A 22,856-nucleotide genomic window follows, 5' to 3' on the forward strand; every position below is an offset into this window, starting at 1 on the left:
TTCCATTCTTTTTTTTAAGGCTGAATAATACTCCATGAACATTTTGCTTATCCGTTCATTCATCTATGGATACTTGAGTTACTTCCACATTTTAGCTATTGCTAACAATGCTGCTATGAACTTGGGCATACAAATATCTCTTCCAGACTCTGCTATCAATTCTTTTGTGTATATACCGAGAAGTAGAATTGCTGGATCATATGGTAATTCTATTTTTAATTTGTTGAGCAACCTCCATACTGTTTTCTACACAGCTGCACCATTTTACCTTCCCACCAGCAGTGCCCAAGGGCTCTATTTTCTCCACATCCTCATCAATACCTGTCATTTTCTGGGTTTTTTTGATTGTATCTATCCTGATGCATGTGAGGTTATATCTCATTGTGGTTTTGTGTTTATTTTTAATCAGTGAATTTATCCACAGAATAGTGAATGCAGGAAACTGCTGAACTGATTGAGTTTTCTGAAGATTCCAGTCAGAAAAACATACTCTTCATATATTTTCTATATTGTTACTGATGCCCATATTTATTCATGAAACACAAGACAGAACACTGGACATTAATTTCAGTATTTTTTTATTGTAGCATTTAAAGACAATTTCAAGGGCAAGCACTGATAGAGACATTATCCAGTCTGTTGATATGTGTACAAAAGACTGTTAAGATTACATGGTCAGTTCCCACTGCAGGAAATAGAAACATTTTCTTTTTGATTATTCCCTGCCAATAGCATTTTCCAGCTAACACATTTAAATTCTCACATGATTGCAAACATGTATGTATTGTTCCCACAAGAAATCTGCATGTGACATTTCAGGATGTTTGGAGCCAATCAGATAAAGCACATTTTGACACAAGCTGCAGAAGGGGAGCTGGGACTCAGGACTGTGTGGAATGAAGTGCCACAGCTGCGGGGAAGCGTCAGGTAGTGCGGGACAGCATGGGCACATGACCTGCCCCCCACCCCCTCCACACTGCAGGGCCAGCAAGGCCGGTTCCGCTCCCTCCCTTCTCCATGTGCCTCCTTCCTAAGGCTGAGAGCTCACTTAACCACTTTCCCCAAGAATGCAGTTAGTGGTGTCATGACAGACATACTGGTCCCTTCTGGCTTCCCTGCTGGGCCAGCCAGAGCTATATAACAACCTGTACTCACGTGGGATGACATCGGTTAGGAAGCAAAGTAATTTGCCTGGTTGATAATTATTTTTTACACCTAATGATTCACCCAGTAATAGTAAAGAAACTTCACTGCTAAGATCTAATAGGCATATACCTGTTCTGTTAGCATGTTAAGAAAGACTCCGACTAATATCACTGGATCTTACGTTACTGGGTGCTAAAGAATCCCCATAATTTTGATTATATTCTATTCTATCTAAAATTTCAAACCACCTCCAAGAATGAAGAGTTCTATTTCTGCTTTGCTAATTTACTGGAGCCTCTGCCCTTGAGTATGAGGGCTGTCTTCACCTAGGATAAATCCCATCTACCAGACAAGACTGACTAGCTCATGTTTGCTTATGGGGTAGGGGTGTGGGGGAGAGATTCTGTCCTTTATGACCATATGTCTTCTTTCTACACAAAGCACGCACAAATGGTATTCCAGGAAGCTATTTACATTAAATGACCTTTAAACATTATCTTCATATTTTACCTTGAATATTCATTTTCTTCATATTGCCTTCAGAAAAGCAATCCCTGGTCGAGAAATTATCCATGTAAGAAGCATTTTTCCAAAGAAAAATCTGCTAAGAGCATTTAAAAACAAACATCCCCCCTACAACAGCCTGCTTGAAATCTAACAACATATTTCCAGCTGTTAATATAAGTAGATAAAAGTCACCAAAAGTGAATACAGCCACATTGGAGATTCTTTGCTCTCTTCTTGTCTTTCCCCTCCCATCCCATTGCCATTATTTGGGTTTTGACTGTACAAAGACCACCTCCATGCCCAATGGGAGCAACCATACCCAGTTTTACTCTGCCAGGCTGGGCCACGGGTGGCTGCACCACCCTCTAGTGGTAGGACAGGAACATCACAATTGTGATACACAACACTTCTAGCCAGGACAACTCTCAATTAGGGTTGACCCTTCTCTGAGATGCTTCACTAAGGTCAATGTCCCATAGAAGAAACAGCCTTTGTGTTTCCCACTGCACAACCGGGTGATGACATAAAGCTGGCAGGGCTATCCGTGCCCTTTATTTGGCCCATAGTAATGAAAGCAGGCCTCTGTCATTTATTCTCCTAGACTTCTTCTGACCAAACCTGAATTGCCTTGGTTGTCACAGACATGTCAGGTCTGAAGAAATGTTTGCAGAAGAGGTGGAGGTGAGACCACAAATGAAATTTTAGAGTGGCTTCCTGTATCATCTTGTTTTAAACAACCACTCAGCGGGTGGACTTGGGAGGGAATAGGTACCAACGTCATCCTCAAACCTCACCTTCTCCCCTCAGCAGCCATAGACAGATGCTTCCAGAATGGCCACTCTACCTAACAGCAAACCCTAAATTCAACAGTGAGAGCCCAGGCCAAACTACACGAAGCTCTTAGCAACTTACAAGCCACCATCGTTGGTTGTCTTTAACTTTGTTGGTTGAAATATTCTGCCCCTCTCTCACATTTGTGGTTCATGATTTTACATACAGAATTTACAAAACTGCCGAGCACAAAAGCTCATGGCACTCCTATACCCACGCTCTTAAAGGAGAGTTGGTAGAAAAAAAGATTCATTCCAATAAAACCTCTGACCCTCAGTGTTCACACTGAGTAACTAGGGACCCTCTGTGTAACTAGGGACCGGGTTCCTTCCAGCTCTCATGGCCTATGATACCACTGATAAGGGGTTAGCAACTCTAGGTCACTTCTGAGACGACTGATACAATATTTCCATTTGCAGATTCTTGTCAAGAACGATGCATAATTAGGCCCTGATGGTGCTCTCCCACTAGCTGCTGTGTGAATATACACTTCTACTAATCACCTCTGCCCCCTTCCCATTTCAGAACTGGTTGAGAGTTTCAATAGATGGAGCCCCGCCACCACTGCCACCACCTGCCCACTTCAGCTAGCAGTCTGAAGGCAGCTCCTGGCACGTGTGGGTATGAAGAATAAGGGGGAGGACCGGGGAAGTCAGCTGCTTCACCTCCAGATCTGTAGGACACAACAGGCTGAGCAGGAAGGGTGGGGGTTGGCCTGTTATCCTGCAGAGAAACGCTTCTACAACCATCTGTCACCTTCTTGCCCTCTGTCTTCCCTACACTAAGCCCATCTGGTCTTTCCTGCATGCCGTTCTATGCTTGGGTGGTAAGTCAAATCCTTTAAGTGAACATGTTGTTGGAAATAAATCAGCTTAATTAAAGTCTCTCTGCTGAGATAATGTAGTGACTACTCGGATTCCAGCTACTTTAACTGGAATCTAAATAATCAAGAGTTTCTCTTTTCCTTTCCCTCATTAGCGCAGAGATTTGCAGCTTTGTGGGGTGGAACTATGTCATGGGGCCATTTAATTAATCCTAGACTAGATGTTGGTAACTGGACCCAGAATCGTTTCTGCACAGGGCCACAGCCACGTGGCAGGTGTGCGGCTGTGGAAGGACAGCAGCTGTGCATTTTGAGAGATCCATGTGGCGATTTGGGGGAGTCACCAGCATGGCTCTCTGAATCTCTACAATGGGTAGGTTCCAGCTAACAACACAGATGACCAGCTCTCCAGCACAGGGAGGCAGTCTGCACCATGCATGGAAGCCGGGTTCTTTAGGATCACGGGGATTGGGAAGGAGCTTGGACTACAGAGGAGCCCCTTTACTCCTTCCCGTTGGTTCTGGCCCCCAGAAGACACCATGCAGATACTGAGCACGTCGGGCACATGTGCAAGCTCAGGGAAGCCACGGAGGCCTACACACACACACACACACACACACACACACACACACACACACACACACACACACACACACACACACACACACACACACACACACACACACACACACACACACACACACACACACACACACACACACACACACACACACACACACACACACTGTCACTGAGAGCAAGGCCAACACTTCAGAGAGAGCTTTTCCTGCCAGCCTACACCATGGAGCCCGTCTCTCCAGTCCTGATCTCTAGTCCTCTCGGAAAAGGCTCATGTGTCCATTGTCACTGAAACACGATGATAGCAGCTTAAAGTCCACAAATAGTCACACAAACGAACAACAGGCAAATGGGATACATGTTACATTGCAGAGGAAGCGGACACTTCAGTATTCAAGGCAGAACACAAGGTGACATTCAATCTGGCTTCAGAAAAGGAGGCCACATCTTAACTTTCTCATTTTACTCAAACAGGAGAGTGGTTTGTTTGCTGGTCATTTAGTAAGGTGGGAAGTTTTAAATAAGGAGGGGAGAGGAATGCCTACTTCACTTAAAGAACTTAATCTCCGTGTCGACACAGTCATAGAAAAGATCCCCCACTTCGGCGGGGTCCGGGGACCCGGAGCTGGCCAGGATTTCTTCCATGGCTTCCAGGCCTTGCTTCTCCAGCTCCATCATGGTCTTCCTCAGCATGCGACCTTGTTCCTGAGGAAAGACACGGCCGCTTTAAGTGTCTGCAAAACAACAGGGTCGCCGCAGTGGACACAGAAAACCAGGGGGGTCTGGCAGTCCCGTCCGCCCCTCCCATCTGTTTCCCACATGATGGCCTGGGGGATCACTCTAGAATGCCGCTGTGGTTCTGTCACTGCCTACTGAGAATGCTGCACAGCTCCCCGCTGCCCTCAGGACAAAAGCCAGACTCCTGAGTGACATTTAGGAAAGGCCCTTGTACAAGGCTCTTGCCTGCCTGACCTCCTGCCATGTGCCTCCCTCCCCTTCAGGCAGATGAAATCCACTGCATCCTCCCCCACCGTCCCCTTCCCCGCCACTGCACGGGCGCCTGCCCCCTGGAGGGCCGTCCTCCCTCAGCGCATCGCCACCTTGCGCCCGACTTCAGCCCCTCAGAAAGCCTTTCCTCTGGATCCCACAGCACAGTGCCTCACTCCTGCCATGCCGTTCTCACCCTCTCCTGTGACGGTGTGCCCGTGTGGCTGTGTCCCCTATTACACCGTGATCTCCCAGGGAGTGGGAAGTGGGCTCACCTCTGCCCTGCAGCGGCTGGGACATAGCAGGTACACATAGCAGGATCAATGAATACGCACATGCCACGTCTACCCCTTATTCACTCTTTTTCTGAGATGGTGCGATCTCTTCTCCCAAGCAGAATGGCTCATTTACAGAGGATGACAGTGAAAAGCTTCTATCTGCCCAATTAGTCCCAGAACTGAGAAGCTGCTCCTGCCACCATCCACACTTCCTAGCACTGCTGCGACTCAAACTAAGAGTCATTTCTGAATTTCAAAGCCCACCGACCTCATCAGAATCGTCTCTCTGAACACAGGGACCTTTCTACCTCTGCCTCCTAATTGCCAAATACCCACAAAACCAGACACCACAGCGTGATGTTTTTAGTCTACTTGGGGACTACTGTCTCACCCTCCTAGAAAATAAGCACAGTCAGGAACTAATTTGGACAGCCCTGGAGAAAACTCGGCTGCATTCAGCAGCAGCCTTCACGGTTCCAGGGAAATGTCTGGCAGGGAGGACAGACATAAGACACCTGTGGCACTTGGCGTGTCAAAATGGTCATTTCTGCAGAACAGAAGAGCAAGTTCCAGTGAGAATGCCCTTCTCAGAGAAACTTTCCAAATTCATTTGGATTTACTGCTGGTGTTGTCCTTTTCATATAGTCCACCACGCCACATATAAGAAAATAAACTCGGCCAGTCCACACAAAATATATGGACCAATCTACCTAGAAGGTGGCCCTTTTCTTCAGGACAAATTGGACCTATTAAGAGTTGTTACATAAATGCTTGGGGAAGCAGATGAATGTCTCATCACCACATTTTTCCTTCCTCCAGCAAAATATAGGCCTGAATTTTATATAAAAGTCTATTACTAATGGCTGCTGTAGGTATATATTGGGTGCTAGGGGCCAGATATTGGGTGTTTTTCTTGTTTGAACTGGATCTTGTAACTTTATTAAATAAAGCTTTGGGAGCGGGGGTGGCTGCACTTTGAAGAATTACTTTAAAAAAAAAAAACTGGGAATTGAGAATGTTTCTTTCTTTCTTTTTTGGCGGCTGGCCAGTATGGGGATCCAAACCTGTGACCTTGGTATTTTAAGACTGCGCTCTAACCAACTGAGCTACAGAATGGTTTTTCAAACCGTGTTTGTATTATGGTAAAATATACATAGCATAACATTTCCCATTTTAACCATTTTTAAATGTACAGATCAGTAGCATTAAGTACATTCATGCTGTTGTGTAACCATCACAACCATCTATCTCCAGAACCTTTTTGAAGAGTTAATTTTTTGAAACTGCATCTGATTGCATCTTTAAATAAAGTGTTGCCGTCGAGTACAAATTTTTACTCCCAAAAGTATACAAATAATTTTAGACAGCAGATAAACAGTCATCCTACTGGAGCTGCACACTTCTATTCTTAAATAAACAGTAAATGAAAGATATTCTTAACCTACTAAGTTCCAGAATAACAGCAAAAGCAGAGGCTTCATTTATTTAGGTTCGGGAGACAGGGTAGGAAAATGAACGCCAGCATTCTAGGCTCTCTGGGAGGAGCCACAGATGTGCAGGGGCGGTGGGCAGCGGGGAGTGATGAGCTTCCCCAATGACCCAGCCGGCCCCCCACAGGCCCTCAGCCAAGCTCACCTGGTCACTTTCGATGACAGTGCGCGCCCACTCATGGGCCTTGTACAGCTCATGCCGGCGGTCTGGTTTCTCCTGGAATCGAGGCTCCTTTTTGGCAGGGTCATCATCTCCAAAGCAGGGAGACTGTGCTTTGGGGACAAGTTTTACATCATCGACAAAGATGAAAGGCTTGAATATGGACCTGGAGAGAAAGGAGAGGCGCTTCAGCCAGACTGAGCATGGGGCTTGGGGACACCCAAAGATTGTCCTTTTATTCTGCTAACATTTCCTGAGCCAACTTGGTAGGAAGGGGGGTATGTATGACAAGAGAGATGCAACTGCATGTTTTAGTACCTATTTTGGTAAAACTGACAGCCATTTGCAAATTCCTATTTACAATGAGAAGACATCAAAACAGACTTTGTTCTGGGAAGACCCTTTGAGAGGCCCCTTTTAGTTGCGTAAAGAAAGGCACATAGGCAGGCAGTGTTGCGAGGAAAGGGTGGAATGGGCCATCTATCTGAGTGAACAAGGTCTGCCCCTTTTTCTACTACGATTTGCTGGAAGTGGCCTTCTGGAAAGGAAGGGGATTTTGCTTTTGTTTTCTGAGATTCTACCTTATTAAAAACTCTTTGGAATATCTCTGATAGACTCAAGGAAGAGACAGATTAAGACAGATGACAGAAAAGGATCCCAGAGGCCCCAAAGGGGACATGCTACAGAAAAACAGAAGTCTGTTGTGTGAGAGAGCCAGTGCTGGGCACAATGGGTGGCTAATGCCTCCTACTCTTTACAGTTCAGCTCTTTTGGCAGAATGGGTCATCTTAGAGAAGATGGCTATGTGAATGCATGCATGCATGTGTGTGCATGTGCATGCATGTGTGTACTTGTGCCTACCTGGGCATGCATCACACACATACACACAGCAGCGCATGTAAAGAGCTGCAGCCTGGGATCCCTGGCCAATGGGGTGTGGGGTGACTGCACTCGACTGTAACACTGGGGAAAGCTTTATACTCCCTCTCTGCACCCAGAGAAAACCCTGCTGGATCAGAGGGTCACTCCTGGCAGGCACGGCACCTATGGGCCCTAAGGGTGGCCTGTTTTCAGCCACACCATGGGGCAGTGCCTGCAATAATAAGAATAGAGAATGAGCCCCCCCACACCCCTGTAAAGATTGGATTTGTCAGATTTGGACATTTTTCTCTCCCCTTAACTGGTGCACCCTGGCCCACCCCAAGGTGCTTCGAGTGGGTTAGAAATGAGCTGAGATATTGATTCCCTCAGCTCTGAGGTATCCAGGACTGGAGGCAGCCAGAGCAGCCCCAGCAGTGTGCCAGACAGATATTTTCATGTATGCCATGATCTGAAAAGGACTGGGAACAACCCTTGCTACCCAAATTGTGCCCTTGGACTTGCAGCGTCGGCATCACCTACAGAACCTCAAGCCCCACCCCATCCTGCTGAATCAGAGTCTGCATTTTAACAAGACCCCAGGGATTGGTAACATCTCCAAGTCCGCAAAGCACTACTGTAGACAGTGAGAAATGACCTCCGAGGGTAGCTCCCTGAGGACAACACTGGAAAGAGGGCTCAAGTGAGAAAAGAAAGACACTGATCACACATGCAAAACTGGGGCTTGGGCCAATTCAATTCAAATATTAAAAGCAGTGAGACCTTTGTACCCCAAGGTGGTGAAGTGGGCAGTACTGGTTAAAGACAAGGTTCAGGTTCTCTGCTGTTCTCTGCAGGTCATACAAATATGCGTCAGAGACTGTTCCCATCCTCAGCCCGATCTGCTGCAAAGCACAAGGCAAGCCAGACTGGACTGTACCAAGGACCTTCCCTCCCCAACCATCATCAAAGGAAGTCCCCCAAAGACACAGGGGAGCAAGCATTGCATGGAAGGAACACACACGTCCACTTCCTACTGCCTCTTGAATAAATCATCCCTTTTCCCTTCTTCTGAATGTTGAATGTGAAAAAGGAATTAATGCAAAACTTAAAACTGTCTACACCAATTGTGATTACATGAAGTTAAATTCCCTTATGGGTGAGTCAGTGGATTCTGCAAAAGGGCTGCAGTTTGAGGGTTCACTGCAGAGGATAATGGAGGGAGACAGAGAGGGGAGGTGGCGAGGGGAGGAATGGACAATAGGAGGAAGGGGAGGGAGACAGAACGTGCCCAGCACAAGGGAAATCCAGAACTAACTGCCTCTGAGCTAGCTACCTCTGGTTTCTGGCCACACAGCTGCCTACCAAGAGCCAGGCAAGCATCCTACCTTTCAGCCCCAGAAAGCACGGAGGGTTTCCTGAAAAGTCAGCGCACACCATGGCCTAGTCAGCAGACAGTGACCTGCAGCCTCCCAGGCTGGGGCAGAAACCATTCCACAGCAGACACTCCCAGGCTCCCATCCAGCAGCCGAGCCTGCTCAGTTCACACCTGCTCAGTTCTGGACCTCTGAGCTGGGCAAAACTGGGCATAGTGTGGCTCCCACCTGGGCTGCTGGGCTTTCCAGTGGGCCTGGTGCAGGCACCCACCCCCATCTCCCACCCGCCTCAGACCATGAATGGTGTCTGCATGTGCAGTGCTTCCTCACACAGTCCCCGCAGCACGCTCCTTTTCTCCACCACTCAACAGCGCCAGTGGGAGTGATACCATCACCAGGAAACCTGTCCTTTCTTTCCTACAACCTCAGTGCTTTCCCTACTATGCATCTCTGTACTCTTCCGACACACTGACCCCATGGGGAAGGCGACAGCCTGGCAGCTCCCACTCAGCTGAGCCGCCTCAGGGCAGTGGGGGCAGGGAACTGGGGGTGCGAGCCCCCCTCTGCCTCTGCCCATCTGTGGAGCCCGTCATTGTTCCTCTCAGACTCTCGTCTGGACTAAAGTGATCTCTACAGTCCCTTCCAGCTTCTAAAACTAGTTTATTTCTATTTCTATGTCGTGAGGCCTGTGAACTTGTGCCTCCAACTTCAGTAAGTTCATGCTAACCACAGTCACGGTTTTCTGCCAATATACAGGACATCCAATATTTAGGATAATAGTACAACAAAAAAATCAGAAAGCTCTATCTGATGTAACTTCATTCCCACTCCACACTCTGCAGTGAGGAGGTTAGTTTAATCAGTGAGGGTGTCTGGTGGCTTTTCTAAGATATGAGGGACCATATGCTTCTCTCTCCCATCTACCTGTTTTATTAAAAAATTATAATAGTAAACACAGGGAGGTTTCCATAATATTTAAAGCAGTCAAAGCTCTCCAAGGATCTTTTTCAAAGTCTATAAGGAAGTCAGCATCTTTAACTGCTAAAAAAATATAAAGCATAAATTTGTCAAGATGGTTAAAGAGAGATTTTTTTGACACTGAATAAAAATTATTGCTGATAATAAACTGTATTGATATGAATATTTATTTAAACCAGGATGTGGGAATTATCTACAATCCAGGTTTTATCATTTGTGCCCAGGTATCCAGAAAAGAGGAATGGACTCAGTGGTTCCCAAACATTCTGATTTCTTGCCAATCCTTATTGAAAATCACATTTAAAATTCCAAATAGATAAGGAGATACTCTGACATTTTCCCACATGTGAATCACAGATGGTAGTTTCTTAAATGCCACTTGAATAAATGTGTGCCAATTAAGGATACACCCGGCCATGTACAACCCCCTGGGCAGGACGAGGCCCCTTCCAGCATGTGCCTGGAGCTCCCAGAGTGTCCCATGGATGGCTCTGATGCAGGACACATCTGAGAAGGCCCCTGAAAGGTGATTCTGCTTGTCTTCAGGGCTGACTCTAGCTGACCTCCAGAGAGGTCACCAAACCGAGAACCCACTCTGGCCTCTCAGCCCCTCCATGGCATGGTGTGACATGAACACAAGATGATAGGCCAAAAGGAGGAAGTGCTTCAGTGGCAAAGGGCAGCCCAGTGGCTGGTTAGTGCACGGGTTTAAAGCCCCTGAGCTACTTTAAAGGCACCCACATGAGGGACAATTAAACCAACGCGACCATGAGCAACACTACAGGAAGCCTTGTCCCTCCAGCCTTTAGCTCCCACGGACATAAATCTAAGGTCCGAGGCATGCAGTCTCACGACACGAAGCACCACACGGCTTCCAGGATCTCAGATTCCCACAGAATGCTGGCTTCGAGTGACACTTTGAGGCACAGCCAAGAAACAGGCTCCCCTGGAGGCACCTTTGCCTCATCTGCCCTTTTTCCTTCCAAAATCTTGTGATGGGTGCACCAAGTCAGTGTAAAAAATCTGCTCTCCAATTGTTTGTTTTCTCATTTTGGGAAGAACAACAAAATTATCATGAAATTCTCTAATACTTCATAGCACATCATAATTTTCAAAGTCTTTGCTCTCAATTCTCATGGTACTCATTCATTCAGTAAATATGTGTTGAGTCCTGACTTAGTATTAGATACTGCTCTAGGTACTAGGGATACAGCAGTGAACAAGGCAGAGCAAAAGCTTCCATCCCATTTTACAGATGAGATGGCTGAAGCTCATGGAAGCTAAGTGCTTTGCCCAAAGTCACATTCCTAATAAGTGTCAGATGTAGAACTAAATTCAGATCTTCTAAATCCAAAGTCAGTTTTCCCCATTACCTCTCACTCTTATATCCTCCTGTTGGTTTTTTTCATACGCATTATGTTACTACAGAAAAATAAAATGCTTTTTGTGCTTTGGGATTTGGAATTCTAATATCAGTGGCCAGCCAACAGTTCTGACTTCAAACATGGGCTTGTTCTTGCTGAAGATGCAGAAACTCTCCAAGCGACCAACCCAGACTTATCTCATGAGCTGGAGCCCCTGGCAGACCGGCCAAGTAGAGCCAGGCACAGAAGGAACAACACAAAGGCCCTGCTCATATCAGTCTGCTAAACTTTGAGCCAATCTGAAAAGAACCTGGACTAACCAGTTCCTCTCCAATGCAGGTGCCCCTCTGAGCAGTTTTTATCTGTGGGTCATTCCAGCTTTACTGTGAGGTCACTTCAATCATGTTGTCAAAGTCACACATGGCTAAGAAAAGAACCAATCCATGAAGGGAATTTCAAGTTTACAGGGAAAGAAAACTAGTACTTTTGGAGCATGGGACAACCTTAAGGATGGTGGGCTAGACAGACCCAGATGCTCTGGGAAGCTTTGAAAAGTCAAAATTGTAGGTTAGAGAGAGAAGAGAGATGGTGTTGGAAGAATTCAGAATGAAATTGGAGAGAGGGTGCCATTTTGCCTAGGGCACTTGGCACTGGGAATATTTGTGCAGACTGTGCCCTACGTGGCTCCAAAGGCTGCATAAGTGACGGTGTCCAAGGCTCATAATGTTTTCTCCAGTAACAAAAAGGTGCCACCTGTTGCTAACATTTGAATTATCCAGATGACACAGTCTTGGCCAATCCAATTTAGCCTTCCAAGGTTAGTATACTGAAAGGAGAAGAGGAGGAAACAAAGAAAAGAGAGAAAGAGAGAGACCATGTCCCCTGTATCTCCCCCCACCCTGCCACTATTTAAAGTAGGTTAAACACCCTATTTTCTTAGAACTTCCTCACTTTCTTTCCCCCTTTTAGATTACCTATCTTGTATCTCGAGTATTTATGCATTTTCCTAATTGTGGGAACCTCTCTGTGGTATGCTGGTCTGACAACTATATCTCTAAAAAAAAAAATAAGCCCAGATTTATGGTGTTTGCCAATTTCTATGGTATAAATACTCCCACTGTGGACCATTTCAAGCCAGCAATGACATGAGCAAACCTGGAATTGGGAAGAGACAGGCACAGCCAGCGCTCCCTGGCTCCAGCACACTGTGAGACTTCGACTTTTTCACTGTCTCAAGATGCTATTCTTTCCCTCTATAATTCTTCACATCAATGAAGCTTTAACAAGTACTGGCTTCCTACAAAATGGCTTCCAAAGGTCAGAACCAGGACACTAAAGCCAATTAGTGTTACTGTATAAATGACTGAAGTACCAGCTGACTCAACAGAATACTAATATGATGGAATTTTCCTTCTCAATAAAATTAATTAAAGGACTTTTGCATTTGCCTCAATCATTCAAACTCTCATTTTTGCATCTCCTTCCAACTCTCAGACTTAGAGAGTATCTGGCAGATAGCAGGCAGCAGGGAGGAAAGAAGAGAGGGAAGAAGGAAGGAAAAAGAGGATGTGAGAGCAAGTTATTTCGAGAAACAGATCTATAATTAATACAGTAAGCAAAGGACAGAGAAGTGCCTGAGCAGACAGCAACAGTAAGATCATGTCCTTTGGTTCTAACATTTACTGGGGAGGGATAAATTATACAATCCTGCTCATTGATCATAATCTTTTGCAAGCCCACTGCTCTGAAACTACCTCCTGCAAACGTCTCTCTAATATTTTTAGCATTAGCAGAAGCCAGCTAAAATTTCCCTAATTTTACTTCCTAAAAATCCTAAGAGTGGGTAATTATGCTTCCCGCTGACAAAATACAAAATGTTAGACATGCCCGATTACAGAGAAACACTGAAATGTTGAATAGGAAAAAAATAATAACCTATGACAGTTGTACAGTTGCAGTAGGAAATGCAGCTCATTTAACCATAGAAGATAAAAATGAATGTCTTCCAGAGGGGCCTTAATCTTCTACAAGGTCTTTTCAATTAATTTAACCATGAATAATTTTCTTTTAAAATTACTTGAAATTTTCCATTTTAAATATCAGAAGGCTGTTTCCCAACTCATTTCTATAATTGGATTAAGCCATGCACTTCAGCATAGGAAATACAATTCCTTTACATTAGTGTCCTGGCATAGAAAGCCCTGTCTTCTAAGCACAATCAGAGCAGGTATCTGAGACTTCAGGGACAACAGGGCTTGGTTCAATTCATTCCACTTTTTGAAAGGCCCGTTTCCTAAGGAACGAGGTCCAAATACCTTAGCAGAACATTCCAGATGCTTCAAAATAAAATACTAAATTCCTGTACGTGCCCCTGTAGACCAGCAGAGTTCTCACAGGAGCTGCTGATCCATCAGCATTAGGGGAGCAAGCTAGGTCGCATCCCATAATGAGGGAGGCCCAGATACCAAGAGAAAGGAGCCCCAGATGTGATCAACCAAAAAGTAGGTGGAAGGTAGAGCCACAGAACCAAAGGTTCAGAACTAGGAGATAAAATCAAGAGAAAGAACCAGACTCAAACAGGAAGAGCACGCTGAGAGGCCACCAGGAACACTACTGTGTGGCTGGGTCTCACCATCCAAGGGGAGCTGAGGCACCACATGAGGGTGGTAGGGCTTGTTCAGGGGCAGGGGTGGAAAGATGGAAACCTAATCGCCAGCATCATCCACAAGAAGAGGCACAAGTGTTGCCCACGTGTCATGCTGTTTCACACCTCTGTGCTTTGCACATGCTATTCTCTCTACCCAGAATGTTATTCCTGCTTTTGCACCTGAGAAATTCCCACTCTTCCCACAATGCCCAGTGCTTAAGAGTCCCTCCCTCTGTGAAGTCCCCTTCTTCATTTGTGCCACCTCTTTCCTTGTGCACACCTCATCCCTAGTACCCAACAAGCACAGGATTTGGTACACAGTGGGTGCTTAATAAGTGCTTGTTGCATAAATAAATGAGTGCATGAAAAACTAAGAACAGCTTATACTGAGTTCACCAGTCAAGTCTTATTAGAAGAAAATCTACTGATTTGGGTAGTAGTTTAAAAACTGAGGCCAGAGGGTCAAGAGAAGCTGCTTGGCTCTTCCCCTCAGTCATTCAAGAAACAGTCCCTAGGTAGACACAATCATTGTCCCATATTCCTGAAACAATAAGAAGAGAATAAATATTTTCAGCTGTAAGAGGAATGAAATTTAATAGCAGCAGATTCTCTGGTAGCAGATTCAAAGGTATAGTAGCTGGAATTCAAACAATGATAATGATTTTCAGCCAATGGAACACCTGAAAAACACGAGAGAACGTACTGGAATGGGCAGTCAAGGGCTTTCCAGGATGAGGATCAGACTTACCTGACAGATTCCTAGGCCCACCTCAAAGACTCTGACACAATAGGTTTGGGTCGAGGCATCTGTATTTTTCAAAAACTCCCCCAGAGTTTTTGCAGATTCTAATAGTGAACGGATTTAGAAACCACTGGATGGTTGGTTCTAAGCTATTGACGATGTGATTTGTGGTATAGGACTGAACATTACCAGACAGAGGGGCTAATGTCTGCCTGGTAGATCAGAGATAGTCGTCATAAATAATAGTTAATAATAAATAACTTGAATTGTCTATTTTATTCCTCCCAACAAACACATAAAGGTAGGGGCTGGTATTAAGCTTAGAGAGGTCAAGTAACTTATCCAGCTACTGAGTGACAAGCTAGATTCGAAATCCTGGCAGTTTATTCTAGAGGCTGTGTTCTTAACTACTGTGGCAGCCTGCCTCTTTTCTGAAGTACGTGGGCAGAAAGCAACCCCCTAAATCACAATGTCTTACAGAAGTGGCCAGTACACTTGCAGTGGTTTCAATCTGTACTGGTTACAGAAAGTGGTTGTTCTGATACATCTTGGGCCTTCCTGTATCTGTGTGTTTTGTTCATCTTTGCATACCTAACCTATAATACTTGGTCCATAATCTATACTCAATAAATATTTGATGAATTTAAAACAACAATTTGATTCCATGATTGTGATAAATACTATGTGACTTCACTTAATCCAAGCTCTTTGTGCTACACTGCCCACGTGGAGGCTGACTGAAGAGTGTGACTTTGCTATCCAAGGGGAGAACACGGCCATGGTCAGGGACGTGATCCACGCTTATTGAATGAGCTTTTCAGGGAAGCGCACACTTTCTGGCTATGTGACTGTGCCTCAGACGAACCTGGAAGGATCTGGGGTCCCGGTGAAGTAGTGAATGCACGGTGAGCTTCTATTCTGAGGCAGGACAGACACCATACTGGCTGTGGTGAGGAAAGATTCAGAGTCTATACAGACTCCACTGGCTTTGTCCCGTAAGATGTTAATCATAGTCTGCACAGTGATGCTTTCTGTTAAAAAAAAAAAAAAAGAGAAAGAGAGAGTGCGAGATGGAAAGAAGAGATACAACTGTAGCAGGCTAGTAACCAAAATCCATTCACTCTTTTCTCTTTTTAGAAATAAAACCCCTGAAATTACAGCTGGGAACATAACTACCCAACTACAGAATGTATTTCCCAGCTTCCCTGTGACTAGGTGCAGCCACGTGATGAACAACTCTGAGCAGTGGGAGGTGACAGAAATGATGAGCGCAACTGCCTCGTCACACCCACGGAAAGGAACGCTTGCCCTTCACTTCTCTTTTCTCCCTTCCCACTGGCTGCAAGACGCCAACAAGCAGACCACAAATGGAAGTCACGTAACCTGCCAGCCCCAGACTGATGTGGACTATAAAATAGGAGAGAAATAAACTTCATTTTCTTTAAGCCACGTTAATTTGGGGTCTCTTTGTTAGAGCACTTAGCTACAGCTCCACCAGGGCGGTAACTCTATAGAATGATATCCACGTGCAATCTATGCACAGTCCACCAAGCCCTCTCTCTCATACACTCTTGCTGGTTGGAGTCAATATTATATTTGGAGAGTAACCTCTCCACAGTGGGAAATATACACACATAGAGGTATTTAGAATGTTTAGAACGATTAGGACTATGGGCTCTGACTTCAGATAAATAGATAAACAAATTCTTGCCTACAAGGAATCCCATTACTACATTTCCCCTCTGGTTATAATCCGTTAAAACACTATTTCAGTCTGTGTTCAGAAAGATAAAATCAAAGCATCACATAGGGAGAAGTTTTGCAATCATCTTCTATCACATCTATCTGTCATATCATCTATCATATCTTCTTCGTAAATCTCTATATAACATGTCACAGCTAAAAATATGAACAGTAAGTCTTTGATTTCTTCAACTACCCAGCGTTCCAGTTTCCTCATTGTCTCATAGTGAGTTTATTGATTCGAATCAGAATCCAATAGGTTGCTAATGTCTCTTACATCTCTTTTAATCTCTGCCTCTTGTTTTTCCCCCTTGCATCTTACTTGTCAAAGAAACTGGGTCCTTTTTCCTATACAGTTTCCACAGTCTGGACTTTGCAGTGGCATCCACGTGGTGTTAGTCAGAATTTTTCTCCATCCTATACATTTCCTGTAAACTAGTAGGTACATCCAGAGGCCTCATCAGATTTGGGGCTGATGTTCTGGCAAAATTATTTAATAACCTCCACCAAGCTACTTTTTTTTTTAATTAAAAATGTTTAGAGCTTTTTTTTTTTTTTTTTTGAGTTCCCATTTAAAAATAAATGCTTTGTTACCTTCCTACCCAGACTATATTAATTAAATTCTACAGAAATAGTCCTAAAGTCTTCTTCTAGATTAAGGGTCAGGAAACTTTTTCTTAGAGAACCAGATAGTAAATATTTCAGGTTTATGGGTCATATGGTCTCTGTTGCAACTTCCATGTTGCACGGGCTCAGTTCTGCCACTATAGCATGAAAGCAGCCATAAATAATACATACATAAATGAGCACAGCTGCCCTCCACCCACTTGTAAATTTTATTCATAAAACAGGTAGCTGCTGACCCTTCACAGTTTGCTGACCCCTGTTTTAAATAATCAGAAGTTTGACTTACAAACGACATGTATCTCTAGCAAGTATGAAATGTGACCATTGTGGGTTTGCAGGGGAGGGTTTTCACTCAGGCACAAAAGTAAAAACCCACAGAGTCACCACATTTACCTAAATATGGATTCTGATTAAGTCAGCAACTGGGTGGCTGATAGAGGGCTTGTGAGGAGAATTCAACTCAACAAATGCTCATGGAACATAGGACTCTCCGGGCATCACAAGGGATCCTAGTTGAATAAAAGACACATCCCTGCCCTCAAAACCCATCAAGAAAATAAAATATAGGGAGAAGATAAGTGGAATATAGAAATACTGAGACACAAGGAAGAGTGCAGTAAGTATCACAAAAGACAACACATGACATCAGTGTTAAAGGAGAAGTAACATCAGTAGGAGCTGGAAACCTCCACGGAGCAGGAAGCACTACGTGAACATAAAGACCAGCTGTCCTCATGCTGCACATCAGGGACTTTCAGCATAAGCTGGTCTTGTACAAGCCTATTCTCTACTCCCCCTCCTTGTTCACCCTCCCAAGGTCAGACACATTCTCTGAAACAGCCACAGGACAAAGGAGACGAGAAGAAGAGTTATAAGGGATAGTCTAACTCACCTTCTTGCTTTTCCAAACTGTCTTTTCCTGCACAGCAGACCAGGTGATCATCAGCTGGAGAAAAAACTTCAGAAAAACTGAACTCATCCTCTCCCGTCCACCACCCTTGACTCTGAGCGTACGTCCTGAGTTCAGGGTGCTGCGCGTCCACCTTAGTGGTGAGTGAGAGCTGACTGCAAACGCTCTTCGCTCCCTCTGCGGACAGCACAAAGCTGAGTTAGTTGAAACGTAAAGACGTAATCAAGAAATGGAAATCTACAGGGAATCCTTCCCCTGAAGCTTTGACTTGAACTACAGGGAGGAATGGATTCAATTTTTGAACAGAGAAACAGCCGAGCCTCGGTCCTCTTTCTAGGAGAACTCCTAGACTGTCTGACCAGTCTTCACTAGGCATTATCCCATTTTAAATAAGCAACAGTCACTTCACTGACCTTAAATCTGCAATCAAAACAAATATGTGATGCCCTTCATTTTGACTAAATAAACCCCAAGCATTCATTACTTACAAGAAAAGTGAAAGGTTCTTTTAAAGAGGTTCTGAGCTAACAAGACTTAGAATGAGGTTGCTCTACGGGGATGCGGTTCATCCACAGACATGCTCTAAAGCACCTATTGCGATTCCTCCTCCCCAGTCTGATTCTTTTTCACCTGGGAAAACACTTCACATCATCAACCCCTATCCAAATATATATGGTTTTTAAAAAATGCAAATTGGATACTTCAACTTTTTTTCAGTCTCAACACTTAGAAAAACACTGTGGCAATGATAATGAATCATTTTAAAATAACAGAATGTACTCACAAATATTGTGTGTGTGTGTGTGTGTGTGTGTGTGAGAGAGAGAGAGAGAGAGAGAGAGAATGAATGAGAGAGAGAAATTTATGGAAATTATTTTTTCATAAAATAGAAGTGCAGCTGAATAAATCTAGAGTCAGAAATGCATGCATTCTGAGTACATTCCACTTGATAAGTGGGGTGTAGGCCAGAAATTCTCCTCTCAGCTGGCAGGCTTGCTGTGCCTTCTCCAAAGCCTGAGCTGCAGATCCATAGGAGATGACTCAGCTTTCAAGCTTCCAGATGCTTGAAGCTTCTCAATGTTTGTCCAGAGTACAAACACTAACAAGTTATTAGTGTTAGCTCAGAAGGGCCATTCATGTTTGCTGCTTCCACATTTGATTTTCCAAATTCTTGGAGAATGAAGTTGAGAGAGAGAACCTAAACTACTAGCTGCAATAAAGCCATTATTGCCTGAAAACCAGTTCCTAGAGGCAGGATCAGTGCTGGACTGAGTTTTTCCAATACGCTTTGCTTCACTGATTTACACTTCCAAAATAAACATTCCTGGCTGATGGGCATTGGTCCTTTGCCATTCATATTTTCAGAGGGCACCATAAAAGTAAAATTATAAACAATTTAAAAATGAAAACCAGATTTTGACATCATTCATAACTAAGCTATTAAAAAAAAAAACTTCTTGTGAACAACTCTACAGACTTTATTTGATTTATAGTAGACATTTGCTTTTAAGAACTTATCATTTGGGGGGAGAGTGCATTAAATCCTCCTGCAATCAATCACACTGCTGCTGAGATCAGAAGATAGGAAATCAATGAATCCAAGAAATGGCTGGGTTTTGAAAAATATAAATATTTAGTGAAAGACAACATGCACTTTGTGGAGATGGAGTTTTAAAGCTATATTTTGAAGGGAAGCTCAGCTTTTGAAACACTGGTATAGATCAAAAAGTTTTAGGTTCTACTTAAAAGAAATGTGACTGCTTTTAAGAATGGACTGCTAGCCTCCTTGATGGAAGCTTTCAATATCAAAACTTCAGCTTAGGAAGGGTTTTTAAAAAGGAGTTCTAAGTTCCTACATCGCAGAAGAGCTGGAGACCTGGTGGGCCACACTGGCTGCCTTAGTTCTGTAACTACTGCAAGAGCTGGACAAGCAGGCACGTGTCCTAGTGGTACCTGCTGGGCACATGAGGGTGGAGAAACTGTGATTGCTTATGGGCACTGCCAGCCCATTCTGCACCCTTGTGAGAATGACATCCTCTCCACCAGGCCAACCCAGACTTTGCACAGCTTGGCCAGGAAACAACAGTCTAGATTTCACTGCCTCAGTGGGCCAACTCTGTATAGGGTACACATACCATCATCCACAGAAGTCCTGATCACTGGACTAACTTTGTGCACAGAAACAACAGGCTCAATTCCCAACTTCTGCAGTAGATCTTCTGCTTCTAACTCTGGTCAGATTTGGTTCCAATCACCCCTAAGGTAGGGATGGCTAATAGGTTTGATCCCTATCATCATTTCTGATTAACTGGAAGAGACTTCCTGGTAAATTGGATTGAGAAAAATACACTGGCCAAGTATGGGTTCAACAAGAGAAGAGTGCCGTGATCTACCAGCCATGTCCACCGTGGGCACAGGAAGGGAGAACGGCCGTGCTCAGGAGGTGTATTTATCATCCAGACCTCAGGAATGTAAGGGGAGCTTCGCTGGCCAGTTCTCTCTTAGAGCTACTTAGTCCTCTTAGAAGCCCTTTAACTCACCCTGGGCCCCCATGGCGTCCAGAATGTGAGGGTGCAGAGGTGAGGATACAAGACCCTAACATTTCCTTCCCCAGCACTGTCTTAGAAGCAAGACGCTGCAGGGCCCTCAGAGCAGCCGTTTTATGGGCACTAAATCCTTCCAGGTGGAGCCTCTAGTCTTCTGCTTCTCTACGAACACTGCCTCACAGAGAAATGGCCTTGCTGGCCCAGAGTGGCATTCAATGGTCCTCACACAGATCCAGACTCCTATTTTGGAGGAATATCCCAAGCACACAGAGCTACAGGGTTGGAGGTGACAAGAGGCAGCTCCTGGTTGAAGGGATTTGTTGACCTGCTATGAACAAAGAATCAACACTCCCTTGGCCAATCAACCAAGTAACAGTTTGAGACATGGAACTGCTGCTGGTAGTCAAAACTGGGTCCTGCCCAGAAAGCAAACAGAAAATGTGAAATGTTCAGAGTGTGCTTCCAGGTGTGGCCATCTCCTCACCCCAGGTTCAGACACTCCAGGTTCTACTCTGGAGGGAGATGCCCAGAACCGAGAGGCACCTCAGCAGGAAGGTCCAGCACAGGGAGGGTCCGCAACCGCAGCACAAGTCCTCCGGGCCTGACGCCATTCATCCAGGCAATGTCCACCTCAGCCTTTCCTGTCCTCAAGCCTCCTCACCGTCCGCACCCACTCACCTGTGATTTTCTCAGCAGCCCAGTATTTCCCCACGGTCTCCAGCACCCAGGCTTCTTCGCGATCCACAATCAAATACGCACTTTGGAAGCTGTGGCAGGCGTCTGCATCTTCATAATAATTCCCACCTTGTCCATGTTCTTCCAACAAGGAGACGATGACATCTAAGGCTTCTTTAGCTGTTGTCCCTCTTTCTAAACCAAGTCTGCAGGAAAGAAACCAGATGTATATATCAGTCATTTCATATCACGTAATTATTACCATAGTGATCAAAGACTGGGTCAAGGCTGTTATGAAGCATGCCAACATGTGTAAACATGTTAAATATGCAGACTAATATGCAAACCAATCAATGGCACTTTAACTCAGAATACATATCTCACATATTCAGTTAAAAATCATGGGAGTGTTTTGTCTTTGGACCCTCCCCTACTACACAGAAGAATCAGGAGCCCAGTGGCGTCTCCCTCTTGAAAGGAAGTTCAGCCTCTTCTTCCCTTTTCTGCTTCTGTCTCTATAGACCTGACCAGCTCGGCTCTGGCTCTTAGTGAGACCCCTTTTCTCTGGCTAGTGCTCCCTCCTGACTCTAGCCTGGGAAAAAGAAAATCTCCGCCCAGTCCAGCTTGATCTCTATTACTCTCCACTAGGCATTTTGGTTACTGCTATGTCCTAAATGTTTGTGTCCCCCCAAAATTCATATATTGAAGTCTAATTCCCAATGTGATGGTATTAAGAGATGGGGCCTTCAGGACGAGGCTAGGTCATGAGGGCTCTACCCTCTTGAGTGCAATTAGTGTCCTTATAAAAGAGGCCCAGAGAGCTCCCTCATCCCTTTCCACAGCAAGAAAGTGCCATCTATGAACTAGGAAACAGGCCTTCACCAGACACTGAATCTACTGGCACCTTGATCGTGGACTTCCCAGCCTCCAGAACTGTAAGAAATAAATTTCTGTTGTTTATAAGCCACCCAGTCTATGGTATTTTCTTAACGGCCCAAACGGACAAAGACAATTAGTAAGTCAATTGCCAGTCATTGTGCTCTGTGCTTATAATTTGCTCAGAAATTTCATAAGGAATCTCTGGTTAGGGTGGCTGGTTAGGACATAGCTCATCCTTTTTCTACGTGTTTCTCCTCCTACCTATCAGCCTACATCTACTGGTGTGGCTTACAACCTCAGTTATCAAAAGAACATACATTCCTTCTGAAGTGAGACATCCATTTCCCCCTGGCTTTTCCAATTAATAGACTTTTTAAAGAGGGCACAGATATTGTCCTCTGTGTGACCTTGGGCAGGTTACATCTATAAATTTGTCATCTATAAATTGAGTACCTATGTCATTGGGTTGTCATCTATAAATTGAGTACCAATGTCATTGGGTTGCTGTGAGGATGGGTTTTGTGAGATAATTAATGTGAAAATACATAGTGCTAGTGCCTAGGACCAAGTTAGTTAATTAGTACATTTCCAGAGGCAGAACGCTCTGGAAAAGACACAGATGATTCAGAGATAAAGGGACCTAGCTTCTTGTTCTGGCTCTGCTGCTGGCTGGCAGTATGATCTTAAGTCATGTGGCCCTTCCAAACCTT

General features: G+C 44.7%; 1 protein-coding gene across 3 annotated transcripts in view; it reads right to left on the bottom strand.

Moving 5' to 3' along the window:
* Nucleotides 1-561: 561 nt before the first annotated feature.
* The window catches only part of SCRN1 (secernin 1), a 58,438-nt gene continuing 36,143 nt past the window's right edge, over nucleotides 562-22,856 (bottom strand). For all 3 annotated transcript variants that reach the window (XM_063098829.1, XM_063098830.1, XM_063098831.1), the window contains exons 4-8: nucleotides 21,271-21,473; nucleotides 18,029-18,223; nucleotides 15,632-15,797; nucleotides 6,787-6,967; nucleotides 562-4,591 (exon numbers count right to left, since the gene is read on the bottom strand). In XM_063098829.1, the coding sequence (XP_062954899.1) occupies nucleotides 4,433-4,591; nucleotides 6,787-6,967; nucleotides 15,632-15,797; nucleotides 18,029-18,223; nucleotides 21,271-21,473 (904 nt within the window). In that variant the 3' untranslated portion in view covers nucleotides 562-4,432. The remainder of the gene's footprint in view (nucleotides 4,592-6,786; nucleotides 6,968-15,631; nucleotides 15,798-18,028; nucleotides 18,224-21,270; nucleotides 21,474-22,856) is intronic.

Source organism: Cynocephalus volans, chromosome 6 (genome assembly GCF_027409185.1).
Source record: "Cynocephalus volans isolate mCynVol1 chromosome 6, mCynVol1.pri, whole genome shotgun sequence".
In the NCBI taxonomy this organism is placed as follows: Eukaryota; Metazoa; Chordata; class Mammalia; order Dermoptera; family Cynocephalidae; genus Cynocephalus; species Cynocephalus volans.